The 13,612-nt window shown below is 40.1% G+C and overlaps 1 protein-coding gene across 3 annotated transcripts in view; it reads left to right on the top strand.

Annotated features, from left to right (window-relative positions):
• nbas (NBAS subunit of NRZ tethering complex) overlaps window positions 1–13,612 on the top strand; it is a 248,990-nt gene that overhangs the window by 44,449 nt on the left and 190,929 nt on the right. For all 3 annotated transcript variants that reach the window (XM_072561955.1, XM_072561957.1, XM_072561954.1), the window contains exons 16-20: window positions 3,173–3,298; window positions 4,482–4,633; window positions 5,922–6,059; window positions 9,799–9,877; window positions 10,127–10,231. In XM_072561955.1, the coding sequence (XP_072418056.1) occupies window positions 3,173–3,298; window positions 4,482–4,633; window positions 5,922–6,059; window positions 9,799–9,877; window positions 10,127–10,231 (600 nt within the window). The remainder of the gene's footprint in view (window positions 1–3,172; window positions 3,299–4,481; window positions 4,634–5,921; window positions 6,060–9,798; window positions 9,878–10,126; window positions 10,232–13,612) is intronic.

The following is a 13,612-nucleotide window of genomic DNA, read 5'->3' as shown; positions in this document are numbered from 1 at the left end:
CTCACCCTTCCCTGCCAGACCTGATTTCTCTCACCCACCCAACCTACCTAAGCATAGCATTGCTAACCTTGCTAACTTGCCCCCTATATGGCGACAAACCGACCCATCTGGTACCCTACACCCTCAGCAGCTGGCACTCTACTTATCTGGCAACTTTGCCAATACTCACCTGGTGCCCGAGCCTTGGCTTCCTGCTCCCAAGCTGGAACCCTTCCCAGCTGGCATCAGATCCTCTTACCCATATGATACTCTACTTCCCAGCACCCAGCATCATAATTACCTTCTCTATATATCATTTAACACCTATCAGAGTGGCTGTCAGGACCGATGAATGTCAGAATATACCACTTGACTGCTATTAAAAAGGGGTGTGGTTTGTCTTCCATTGACTGTTCTGTGCTATGGAAGAACTGTGAGAATGGAAGTATGACTTTGCACTTTTGAGAGAGCCCTGAGCAGAGTATCCGCTCAGAAATGTGAATTACCTTCTTTCGGTAGTAAAGAACAGCTGGATTGTCAATTCCTTAGAAGATCCAACCCTAAGTTTTTTTTATGCTGTAATTTGCCATTTTATTTGACCTTTTTTGTTTTCTTTCTCATTATACTTGAATTGAATTTATTGTCATGTGTACTGAGGCACAGTGAAAAGCTTTGTCTTGCGAGCAATACAGGCAGATTACATAGTTAACTAGCATAGGTAAGTAAATCATAGGTAAACAGTGGCAAAAACCAAAACACAGGTACAGGCGAATGTTAAGAGTTTGTGAGTCCGTTCAGTGTTTTAACAACAGTTGGGTAGAAACTGTTTTGAAATCAGCTGGTGCGTGTGTTCAGGCTTCTGTACCTTCTCCCCAATGGTAGCAATTGGAGAAAAACATTGCCAGGATCTTTGAGAATGCTGGTGGCCATTCCTTGACAGCAGGCCTGCTGGATGGATTCTGTAGATGGGAGGTTGGCCTTTGTGATTGTCCAGGCTGAGTTCACCACTCTCTGTAACCGTCTCTGATCTTGAATGGTACAGTTGCCATACCAGGTAGAGATACATCCAGACAGAATGCTGTCAGTTGCGCATCTATAAAAGCTGGCAAAGGTATTGGCTGTCATGCCAAATTTCCTCAGCTGCCTGAGGAAGAAGAGAGGTTGGGCATTTGTATCCAGTGTTTCCACGTGAAGAGTCCAAGAAAGCTTGTTGTGAATGACCACTCCGAGGAGCTTGAAATTCTCTACTCGTTCCACCTCTGCGCTGTTAATGTGTAGTGGGGCATGAGTAACATCCTGCCGAAAGTCAATAATGAGTTCCTTAGTTTTGCCGGCATTATGAGCTAGATTGTTCTCAGTGCACCATTTTCCAGGTCTTCCACCTCCTCTCTGCAGTCTGTTTCGTCGCCACCTGAGATTCAACTGACTATGGCGGTGTCATCGACGAACTTGTAAATGGCATTAGTCTGGTATTTGATTACGCAGTCATGGATATACAGTGAGTACAGTAGGGGGCTGAGTACGCACCCCTGGGGGGTTCCAGTGCTGAGTGTTAGTGAGGATGAAATATTGTCCCCAATTTTCACTGATTGTCTCCTTGTCTATCTGAACATGCGATGCTGTTCTCTCAGGCTTTCACTTGTTGTTCAGTTGGTTGTTAAGACTGTAAAAAGCAGTTTGGTGAAAATTGACACTTTCCCCACACTAATCAGATTGTGTCCTGCTTGGTGCTTTCCAATTGTGGTGAATCAGATCAAACTCGCAATTCAGAACTTCATAGTGCAGTAAATTATAAACATGCTGTTGTACCAAAGAACAAAGAGCAATACAGCTTAGGAACAGGTCCGTTGGCCCACTAAGACTGCGCTGACACATGATGCCTTTCTCAACCCAAAACCTTTTGCCTCGATGCAGTTCCTATCCCTCTATATGCTGCCTATTTATAAATCTGTCAAGATGCCTCTTAAATATTGCTATTGTGTCCACCTCCTTTGGCAGCACATTTCAGGCGCTTACCACCATCTGAGGAAAAACTTGCCTCTCACATCTTCAAACTTGCCTCCTTTTACCTTAAACCAATGTCCCTTACATATGTCCTTTTACCTTAAACGTATGTCCCCTTGAAATTGACATTTCTACCTGAGGAAAAAGACTGACTATCCATTTTCTTCAAGCCCCTCATAATTTTGTGAACTTTTATCAGGTTGTCCCTTTAGCGCTCTAGTGAAAACAAACCAGGTTTATTCAGTTTCTCCTTATAGCTAATACCTTCCAAACCAATCAACATCCTCATCAACCATTTCTGTATCCTCTCCAAAGTCTCCACATCGTTTTAGTAAGCTAAAAATCACGCAACACCAGGTTATCTTCCAACAGGTTTAATTTTAACTTTGTACACCCCAGTCCAACACTGGCATCTCCAAATCCTTCTACTAATGTATCGACCAAATCAGCAGTAATATTCCCAAGGTGATCTAACTGAAGTTCTATACAGCTGCAACGTGACTTGCCAATTTTTACACTCTGTCCTGACTGATAAAGGCAATGATGCCATGTGCGTTCTTGATCACGTTATCCACTTGTGTTGCCCCTTTCAGGGAACTGTGGAGCTGTATGCCTAGATACCTTGTATGTTGATGCTACTAACGGTCCTGCTATTTACAATATACTTCCCTCCAGATCTCCCAAAATGTATCAGCTTGCATTTGTTTTGATTAAACTCCATCTGCCATTTTTCTGCCCAAGTTCCAGTCTGTATAAATCCAGCTGTATTGTCTGGCAATCCTATTCGCTATCTATAGTTCCACCACTCTTTGTGTCGACCACAAACTTACTAATTGAGCCACCTACATTCTCCTCCAAATCCTTTATAATTATTACAAACAATGGGAGTCCCAGCACTGATCCCTGTGGGATACCATTGGTCACAGATCTTCAGCCAGAATTACTATTGACTACTTATGGCAAAATCATCTGAATGATTGGATTTAATTAAGACTTTTAAACAAAGATGTTGTAATAGTCCTAAAATGTTTTTGTTTTAGAAAAAGGCGATGAGCTTTAAAATTTATTATTTTGACAAGAAAATAGGACAAGTGGATTTCTAAAAAAATTGTAGCTATCATATAATTTTATTATGAGACTATGTATTATATGTATTTAAAAATATTTTGTTAAACCATCTTTTTTTCAGATTGATAATGAAGAATATGGTGAAGCATTGGCTCTGGCACAAGCGTATGACCTTGACAGTGATCTGGTATATCAAAGACAGTGGAGAAAATCCCCCGTGAATCTTGCGTCTATTCAGGACTACCTGGTATGTTAATGGTTAGCAATGTTTTGGTATCCTTTCAGCGCTGCAAATTACTTCTGTATTTTGATTACTGCTCAGTACTTTTTTTTTTGTGTTTTGCTTGATCATAATGCTGATTTTCTTATCGGTAACCTTTTGCTTCTTGAATCTGCCTGACTGGTTTTGTTCAGTGATATTACCAGCTAATGTGCTCCATATGATAATTGCCCTCTGTGTGGAAAAAGTTCTGCCTGAATTCTCTTTCGTACTAAACAAGAACAGGATTAGGCCATTCAACCCATCTAGCCTGCACCACCATATCATAAGATCATGGCTGGTTTGCTGCAGGCTTCAATTCCTCTTTGGTACCAGCTTCTGATAGCCTCAGGTTCTTGATTTGTTCAAAGATTTACCACCCAGGTCTTCAAATACTTTCGATTTTGTTCCCACAGCTCTCTGAATTCCAGGCATTCATTAACCCCTGAGAGGTTAAGCAATCTCTGTTTAAAACCAGCCTGCATTATCTCAAATATGGGGATCAAAACCATACGCAGTCGACTAGGTGCAACCTCAACCACACCCACTGCAGTTATTCCCTGTTTCCCTGTTTTTAAACACCAAACCCCCCTCACACCCTAATGAAGAGATATCTTTTTCGTGCTTGCATGGGGTGTAGTCCATCTGTAATTTCCTTTGAACTGAGTGGTTTCCTCGGCCATTTCTGAGGGTACATTGCTGTGTCTGCAGTCATGTGGAGCTAAGACCAGATAACAAATACCATTTTCCTTCTCTAATGGGCATTCGTGAAACAGATAGAGTTTGCCACATTGGGACATGAGTCTCAACTTCTAGTTCCAGATTTTATTGAATTCAAATTTCAACATATGCCAGGATTCAAACCTTTATCCCTATGACAAGAGTTCTGAATTACTAGCACAGTGATATTATCATGACATCACTTCCTCCCCTTGGTTAGGGACCACCACTTTAGGTACTTGCCTCTCTTTTAAAATCTCTGCTGGAATAGAATCAAATTAAATCTAATATCTTTTGTACACTTGCAGCTCTGATTTTTTGTTTTCTTGTGTTATTAATTTTGGTGATCAAATTGTGTAGTTTCATGCTTTCATTTTGGTCCCTCTCGATACTGAATTTGCTCACGCATCTGATATTTATTTGAGCTGTTTCTGCTCATTTTTCCCCACAGAGTAAAATTAAGAAACGTTCATGGGTGTTGCACGAATGTGTGGAAAGAGTGCCTGAAAATGTTGATGCAGCAAGAGAACTGCTTCAGTATGGATTGAAAGGGACTGACCTTGAAGCACTTATTGCTGTAGGAAAAGGAGAAGATGGAGGCAGGTTTGTCATCTGTTGCAGTGGGGAATTGCTAGTTATTTGTCCGAACTATTGAAGAGTCTCAACTGTACAGCCTGAAAACAGATCTTTTGTCTGATTCATCCATGCTGACTGGATATCCTAAATAAATCTTGTTCCATTTGCCAGAATTTGGCCCATATCATTCTAAACCCTTCCTATGCATATACCCATGCAGATGCCTTTTAAAGGTTGTAATTGTATTAGTCTCCACCACTTTGTCTGGCAGTTCATTCCATACACACACCATCCTCTGCATGAAAAAGTTGGCCCTTTAGGTTCCTTTGAAATCTTTCCCCTCTCCCCTTAAACCTATGCTCTCTAGTTTTGGACTCCCCTACCGTGGCGAAAAGACCTTGACTATTCACCCTATCTATGTCCCTGATAATTTATAAACTTGAATACGGTCCCCCTTCAGTATCTGACGCTCCAGGGAAAATGGCTCCAGTCTCTCCCTTTAGCTCAAACCCTCCAACTCTGGCAACATCCTTGTAAATCTCTTGTGAACCCTTTCAAGTTTTACAATTGTCTATATATATTTTATTTTCCACTAACAGCAAGGAAAAATTCTCCCCCGTCTTTCTGTTTTAACACTGTTAATCTTCTCTATGAATGCTGGCAGACCTGCTGAGTTTCTTATTTGGTTAACTGAATTTCCAGCTGGTTTCAAACTATTCAGAACAATTCACTCTACCCCAAGCTTTTCTGCATTTTATACTGCTTTATGTACACGATACTTTGAGTGTTGTGGTTGCTGGAAATGTGAAATGAACACAGAAAATATTGGAAATACCCAGCAGGTTAGGCAGCGTTCGTAGAAAGAGAAATGCCAGAGTTAACAGTTAGCTCTGTGACCTTACATCAGAACTGCATTTTCTGTTTTTATTGCTGTATTTTCTCAAATCTATGACTTGCTTTAATTTATTCTAAAGAAGTTTCATTTTGGAAAAGTTTTAAAAAGAACCCCATAAATCTATCATTTACATACCATAAAAATAATTAATGATTCAGAGGCAGTGTGTTTCAAAAGTTCTTTTCAATTATTTGAACTTTATGGCAACTAAATTTCTTTTTTTACAACACTTGTAAAATCTACTCTGGTTTACTACATTGTTCAGAAAATGTAGGCCACTGGGACAATATTTTTACACAATCTAATAAAACCTCTTGAACAGGTGCATTACTTTATTGAAACAGGACATTTATAATGATATACATTAAAGTTTGAAGCAGTTTTTGGTTCTTGGAGAAATATTCTCTTTCATTTTAACAGATTTATTTTGCCTGGAGATGTAGATATTGATGTTCTCCCCTACGAAGATTATATGTCACCAGTTGAAGAGATGCAGAAGAGAAAAGAAAAAGAGGCAGCCAAGAGACAGGAGCTGCTGCAATGTGTAAATTTTTCCATGTGAGTAACAATAGTTACTGTATGCAGTTATCATGATTCCTGATGAAGACCTCATGTTTGAAATGTCGACTCTCCTGCTCCTTGGATGCTGCCTGACCGGCTGTGCTTTTCCAGCACCGTACTCTTTGATTCTGTATGCAGTTATAAGCCGAATTGCTGTGTGTTTCTCAAATGTTGTCTGAGCAGTTTATATCTCACTTGCTCTAACTTGACATTGTAGCTCTGAAAATCCACACTGGTCTTAAGAATGTACTGTATGGCTTGCATAAACTTAATATACTGAAATGCAAAATCTCAGCAAAGCACTTAGTTATTCTTTGTTTCATGAGATGAACTTGCTACCAATGTTTCACTTATGAATAGGACTAATGTGTAATCCTGACTTCTGGACAAGCTTTGATTTTCACATCAAATCACATTACTAGCTTTAAAAACTATTGTCCACCAATAGTATATGTAATGTTAGAAAACATCGTGCAGAGAAAGGGAAGACTCTATAGTGACAGTTGATTGTGTTTCGTGCTATTTCCAAGCATTATAATTTTAAAATATTGATCACCCTATTTTGTTGAAGCCATTATTGTGCAATCTTGCCAATCAACTGGCCTGCATTTACTTTAAATTCATGCATTGTTACTGATACACACCAATATGAATGTGAAAATTGACCAGTAAATTCAGAGATTTAAGAGATTTGGTGTAAAGTACAAATCTAGACAACTTGTTGGGTTGGCATAAATCCATCAGCTTTTTTTTCCCCACAGGCAGAGAGTCCTTATCCTGCCTTCTGCTTAGCATGAAGAAAGATTCTTGTATCGAATGATGGCCACAGTCCTGGCTGTAGGGGAAATGTAAATATCAGTGCTTTAGATTTGTGTATACATTGGAATAAGTGATCTGTGGGCATCACATGATTCTGTCAAATCCCTGGAGGATGACTGACTGCATTAATGAGAATTGCCAGAAGAAAAAAACTGCAGAGTTCTGTTCTAATTGTACATTTGCAAAGAATGTGTTTGAAGATTGAAAAAGTATCAACTGTAAAAGGCAAGAGCATTGTGAAGAATTGAAATCAGTGTTATATGACTAACTTTGTGTGCTATATTTGAGATGAGGCACTGCGATGCCTGTTTGAAGAAGAGTTTGCTCATATTTTTTTCTGTTGCATGGAGCTTTGATTGCAATGGAAAACTGCTAGTGTTTTCTCAACTCTGGGCTTGGGTTTATGAGTCTAATTTACTGCTTGGAGCCTCAGCAAGTCTTCTAGTGCTGAGAAAATTCCAATACATCACAGGATGTAGCAGCAGAAATAGGCCATTCAGCTCATCGGGTCTGCTCTGCCATTCAATGAGATCATGATAGATCTGATAGTCCGCAACTCCACTAGTGTGCTTTTTCTTCATAACCTTTAATTTCCTGACTGATTAGCAATCTTTCTGTCTCAGCCTTGAATTTAATGATCCAGTTTCTACAATCCTTTGCAGTAAACAAATTCTACAAGTTCACTATCTTTGAAGAGAAGAAATTACTCCTGATTTTTGTCTTAAATTGGCTACACCTAATTTTGAGATCTCAAGATATCACTTATTGCTAAAACTCTGCTTCGTTGCATCCATTGTCCCTTTCACCTGCTTAAAGGATTACTGAATTTTGGCACTACTTCGATATTTCATTTCGCTCTTTATTATTTATCATAGAATCCTTAAGTGTAGAAGCCAGCCATTCAGTCCATCACATTTACATTGTCTCTCCTGAAGAGCACCCCACCCCATCCCTGTAACACTGCATTAAATTCTCTCAGGCCCCAGTAAGAAACAAACTCATGAACACTGGTTTACAAGACCAGAGTTCAAACCACTGAACTACAGAACCAGCAACTAAACTACAAGAGAATGTACAAATGTCTGCTTATTAAGTGTTATTAGCTATTATTTTTCATTTGTACAAGTGTGTGAAATGGAAAATAATTGGGTATAATAATCCCAGGGAAGAATGACACGTCATATGAAAAGGGGTCGATGACTCTGGGTCTGTACTTGATAGAGTTTAGAAGGATTAGGAGGATCTAAATGAAGCTTTAAAGGATATTAAGAGACCTGGATAGAGTGGATGTCGAAAAGATGTTTCCAGTAGTAGAAGAGACTAGGACCTGGAGGTACAGCCTAGGGATGACCCTTTAGAACTGAGGTAAGGAGAAATTTTTTCAGCCAGAGGTTGGTGAATCTGTGGGGTTCATTGCCGTGAAGAACTGTGGTGGCCAAGACATTAAGTGTATTTAAGCCAGTAAGAGATTGGCAAGGAGATCAATGGTTATGAGGAGAAGGCAGGAGAATGGGGTTGCAAAACATGTCAGCCATGATCAGATGGTGGGACAGACACAATTGGTATATTAGCCTAACCCAGCTTCTACATCTTATAGTCTAATGGCCACAAGAGTAGGTTGTCACTAATGAGATTCCTGCCTCCTTTCAAAATGAAGTTCTGGGTAGGAAGGCTCATGGTAAATCATTTTCACCCAATACTGATGAAGGCCCTTCAGAGGTTAATTAATGACCATAAAAGTGCCTCATCCCTCCACTGGCCTGATTAACCTGTTTCCCAGCAGATTAAAACAAAAGTGACAGATTTCCCAACTGATGAAATGGGTGGCCCACCTGCCGAGTTGTGCATGGGATCCATGTTTTGGCCCGGAATGGGGGGTGGGGGTGGGGGTTGGGGTGTTCATGAATGTGCAGGTTGGATGACCACCGAAAGCCAACCGCTACTGTTGCTTCCAACCTGCTTGATCCCCTCTCCTCACAACTACCACTCTATGCACTCTCCCAAAACATCTCACTCATCATCTTGCTCTTCCTGGTCTTCAATAATGCAGTGTAGCCAGCAGTATGACTCTTCAACATTGTTACTTTTTAGTGTGGCTGTTAGTATCCAGATTGGGTGATAGCGTCTTCCAGGGTAGGACATAATAGTGACAAAGCCAGGGAAAGGATCATGCTGCCACACCAATGTCCCACCCATCCCTTCGCATGACCACCACCTGCCTTAAGTGTGACAGAGCCTGTGGTAGCTCCTTATGGAACTCACCCTGAGAGTGAAAGAGAATCCTCCTCGTCTGCAATGATGATGAAGTGATTGATGTGGATTGCCCATGGGACAAACACTTAGGCAGCTGATTGGTACTTAACCTGGTGGACTTTCTAGTTGGTGGTAGGAAGTATCTCACTTAAAAAGATCTCCCCCACCCCCCCCCCCCACCACCGCATGAATTATGTATAAAATTCCTAACCCTTATAATTTTCAGCATATCAAGGAAAATGCTTTCTTGTAAATAATGCAATGTGCATAGCAATATTTTAGTTTTTATTGATCATAAAATTAAATTTAGTTATAGAATCCCTACAGTGTGGAAACAGGCCATTTGGCCCAGCAAGTCCAGACTAACCGTCCGAAGAGGAATCCACCCATTCCCCTACCCTAGTACTCTACATTTACCCCTGACTAATGCATCAAGCCAACACACTATAGGCAATTTAGCATGGCCAGTTCACCACAGTTGTACATCTTTGGAGTGTTGGAGGAAATCAGATTACCCAGAGGAAACTCACACAGACAGTTGCCCAAGGCTGGAATCGAACCCGGGTCCTTGGTGCTGTGAGGCAGCAGTGCTAACCACTGAGCCACCGTACCGTCCACAGTGTGTGAATGTTTAATGTTTGAACATCTGATTTCATTTTTACAGGTTGACATTAGAACAAAAGGAGCTCTGCCGCTGCAGGTTGAAATTATTAACTTACTTAAATCGCCTAGCAACATATGAGGTATGATATTCACGTTTTGTACACTAAATGAAAAAAATCACATCTTGATGATATAGTTTTCTCTATAATGGAGTTGTAACAAGTGCATATTGATTCATAGTTTGTTGTAGCTCATTATTCTGATGGCTTGACTTCATTGCATTGGAGGTGCTAGTAATTAACAATTCTCTAAGTTGTCAATGCACCTTTCGTGGAGCTATGTCTTGAATCTAGTACATCAATAACAATTGCTTTTATTTCTACATGTAGGAAATTCTTGGAGGGCCTCATGCTGCTGAAAGAAGATATGATTCAGAATTTTTCAAAAAATTTAGAAGTCAAAATATTGTATTATCAGCAAGAACTTATGCAAGGGTAAGGTGTACTTTCTGAAAACGCATCTCCACTCATGAACTAAATTTCATTAAGGGCATGGAAATAAATTTTATCTGATTTATATCCAACAACTTGAATTCATATGATGTTTATGGTACTTGTAGCAGGGCCTAAAGATTTTGAATTTGATTTCTGCTCATCTGGTGTTGGTTGTCAGATCCCTTAGGCAATTTGATACCTTACAGAAGTGATGGTGAGGAAGAGGTTGGTTTCGATAGCATTAATTTGGAAACTGACACTGTTTCAGCAAAAGGCAAAATATAGATGATAATTAAGAGGAACTCTAGCATAGGTTTGTTGGGAGAAAAGCAGAATTAAATAATTTATTTTTCAGAGTTTAACTTGCAAGCATGACAATACGTTTTTGCATTTTATTTTAATATTCTCTACTAAAAAAAAAATCAGATATTGCAACTGGATTGCCAAATTTAAAGACTCTTCCCTTGTCATGATCACAAGTTGTCAGATAAACCAATGTACGACCAAGTAGTGGTTGTATTACTGACTGAGTAATCTAGAAGCCTTGACCAATACTACAGAAGTATGAGAGTCCAAGTTCCCCAATAACAGCTTGAAAATATAGAATCTGTTGTTGGAGAAATCTAGAAATTAAAAGCTAATATCAGCAAAAATAACCAGGATGCTGTCTGATTGAACAAAAATGTTAACTGGCTCCTTACTGTCATTTAGACCGGAAAGCCTACTTCCTGCCTTGACTTGGTTTGACTTGTGTGTGATTCCAATCTATTACTAATATGGCTGAATGTTAACTTATCTCAGACAACCTAGCAAACTATGAGAAAGAGTAACAAAGACATATTTCTCCAACAGGTCCACTTGACAAAGATAGTCAATCTTCTAAAGTTCATCTCACTTGCGTCTCAGGGCTAATACCAAATTTGAGCTGGCCTATGGATTAGCAGGGCAATACCCTAATGTAGTAATTGCAACAGAATCATACAATTTAACCAATGCTCAAAACTCTATCTAGCTCCATCGTCCTATCTTAGGAGTCAGATAGCTCCTCAACCCTCTCCCCAGATGAAGGGACACAGGTCGTGTGCAATTGCAGTCAGTGGCCCTAAGAAATCCTTACATTAACTTTGTATCATGTACCATCAGGCCAAATATAGAAGAATATACCTCATGCTGAAGGCTACCATATGGCCCATGCTTAGCTTGAGTCTGTACTGGCTTATATTTCATACCATTTGGAAGAAGCCTTGAAGGTAGCAAGGACATTGGTGCAGGACCTCAAAGTCCATTATTGAAGGTATCACTAAAGTTCCACCAAAAATGGAACTGACTGGACACTGAAAGACTTGGCTGCCTTGCAATAGGTATGGAAGGAACTAAGATAACAATTATGACAAGGGTAACTTTTGGTTACCTCCCATTGCACATGCAATGTTCATTGATAATAGTGACTACCACACAGAGCTTTTTGAGACTGATTCCAATTTCACAATAAGGGCACCTTTCACTGTTCTTGCATGGCATGATCACCGCAATGAATCGAGAATAAATCTGGAAGCTGAAAACTGGGTATTCTTGAGGCACAGAGCTATCAGCATATTTCTCAATGATCTTGGATGAGCCGACAAACCAATGATTAATTTGACTCGAATGAATAATGTAGCAGAACATGATTTCAGCACGTGTTGGGACAATGAAATGGCTGTCTTGTTACACAAGTGAAATCTGAGCTTGCTGAATTCCTTAACCATACAATTCTGGGATTCACAGTTGGGGCCTACATGATGTAAAGAATGGACTCTTAGCCTTTCATGATGAATAAAGGATCAGTTAATGTAAGCAAAGCTATTCCGAGTAATAATAAAAATGAACAGCATACTGCAGAAGTTAATTTTATTACAAACACATTTCCATTATTACGGACAAAAGGGGAAACTGGGTAAATTTAAGTTAGGATTGTTTTCCTTTCTTAAACCTAAGATGGCAATGTCTTGTTTGATTTACTCTTTTCCCTTTTTATTCCCATCCCGTAATGAGGTAGGCCAAGGCAAGTTCCCCAAACTCTGGTTTACAAATTTCAATTTCTGAAGCAAATCCGAAGCAAGAATCCTTCAAGGTCATATCAAAGATAGAGTTTATTAACACACGTCCAAAACTTGGGAATTGCTTTTGCTATTTCATCGACACGTACCAACATTTGGGAAATTAAGGGAGAAGAGACCCTCTGGATTTACCAAAGATTTTAAATTGAAAGTTATGAAAAATCAGTTCATCTAAGTCACAATATCCTCGAGGTGAATGCACAAAAGCAGTTTACTGAGCCTGGGACAACAAGAAGGTTTCCTTCTAGCAGTCAAAGTGTAGGTTTCTTTCTAACTAGCAACTTTGAAATAGATGGTGGATCTGTAGTATGCTGCCAACTCAGCGTAGTCTTGCTGACTGGAGGTTAAACAGCAACTGGCTGTGAATCCCAGAATCGTATGGTTAAGGCATTCAGCAAGCTCAGATTTCAGTTGTGTAACAAGACAGCCATTTCAGTTGGCAATGGTCTATCTCAGAGGGCAAATTAAGATTATTAAGCTCATGGGATAACTTTACTTCCTCCAGCAGACTTCCAGTTGTGAGGTGAAGAGGTAACAGGAGTGATTGTAATGTGGTCAGCTAGCTGGACCTCAGATAATGAGTTCCCCATTTGGACCAGATTAACAGCCCCAATTAGGGAGCCCTGGCTGACATTAAAAAGGGGACTGTTAGAGATACAGGGTGGCACAGAGCTCAGTGGTTAGCGCAACTGCCTCACAGCGCCAGGGACTCTGGTTCGATTTCAGCCTCTGACAACTATGTGTGTGGAGTTTGCACATTCTCCCCATGTCTGCGTGGGTTTCCTTCGGGTGCTCCAGTTTCCTCATGCAGGCCAAAGATGTGTAGGTTAGGTGAATTGGCCATGTTAAATTGCCCAAAGTGTTCAGGGATGTGTAGGTTAGGTGCATTAGTCAGGGGAAATGTAGAGTAATAGGGTAGGGGAATGGGTCTGGGTGGGTTACTCTTTCGAGGGTTGGTGTGGACTTGTTGGGCTAAATGGCTTGTTTCTACACTGTAGGGATTCTTAACAAAAAATACTGGCATTTTGATAGGTGACTCTGAAAAGGCAGTATGAAAGTCAAACACTTTGTGTGTAAATAAAGGGTGACCTGGTGACAGGCTACCAGCCTTTTTGGGGTTATTTGAATACCTGAAAGCATTCGTGCCTACTTTAACATAATGCATTTTAATGTTTTCCTTCATCCAGAGCTGGTGGGCAAGACTTAGCTCGTGTCCAATCTTTTTGTGACAACTTTAGCTGGCATCTCTCGACAATGCAGGGTTTTCAGAAACCTCTGAAAT

The sequence above is a fragment of the Chiloscyllium punctatum genome, chromosome 3, assembly GCF_047496795.1.
Source record: "Chiloscyllium punctatum isolate Juve2018m chromosome 3, sChiPun1.3, whole genome shotgun sequence".
NCBI classification, from domain to species: domain Eukaryota; kingdom Metazoa; phylum Chordata; class Chondrichthyes; order Orectolobiformes; family Hemiscylliidae; genus Chiloscyllium; species Chiloscyllium punctatum.
This window is presented reverse-complemented; position numbering and strand designations above follow the sequence as displayed.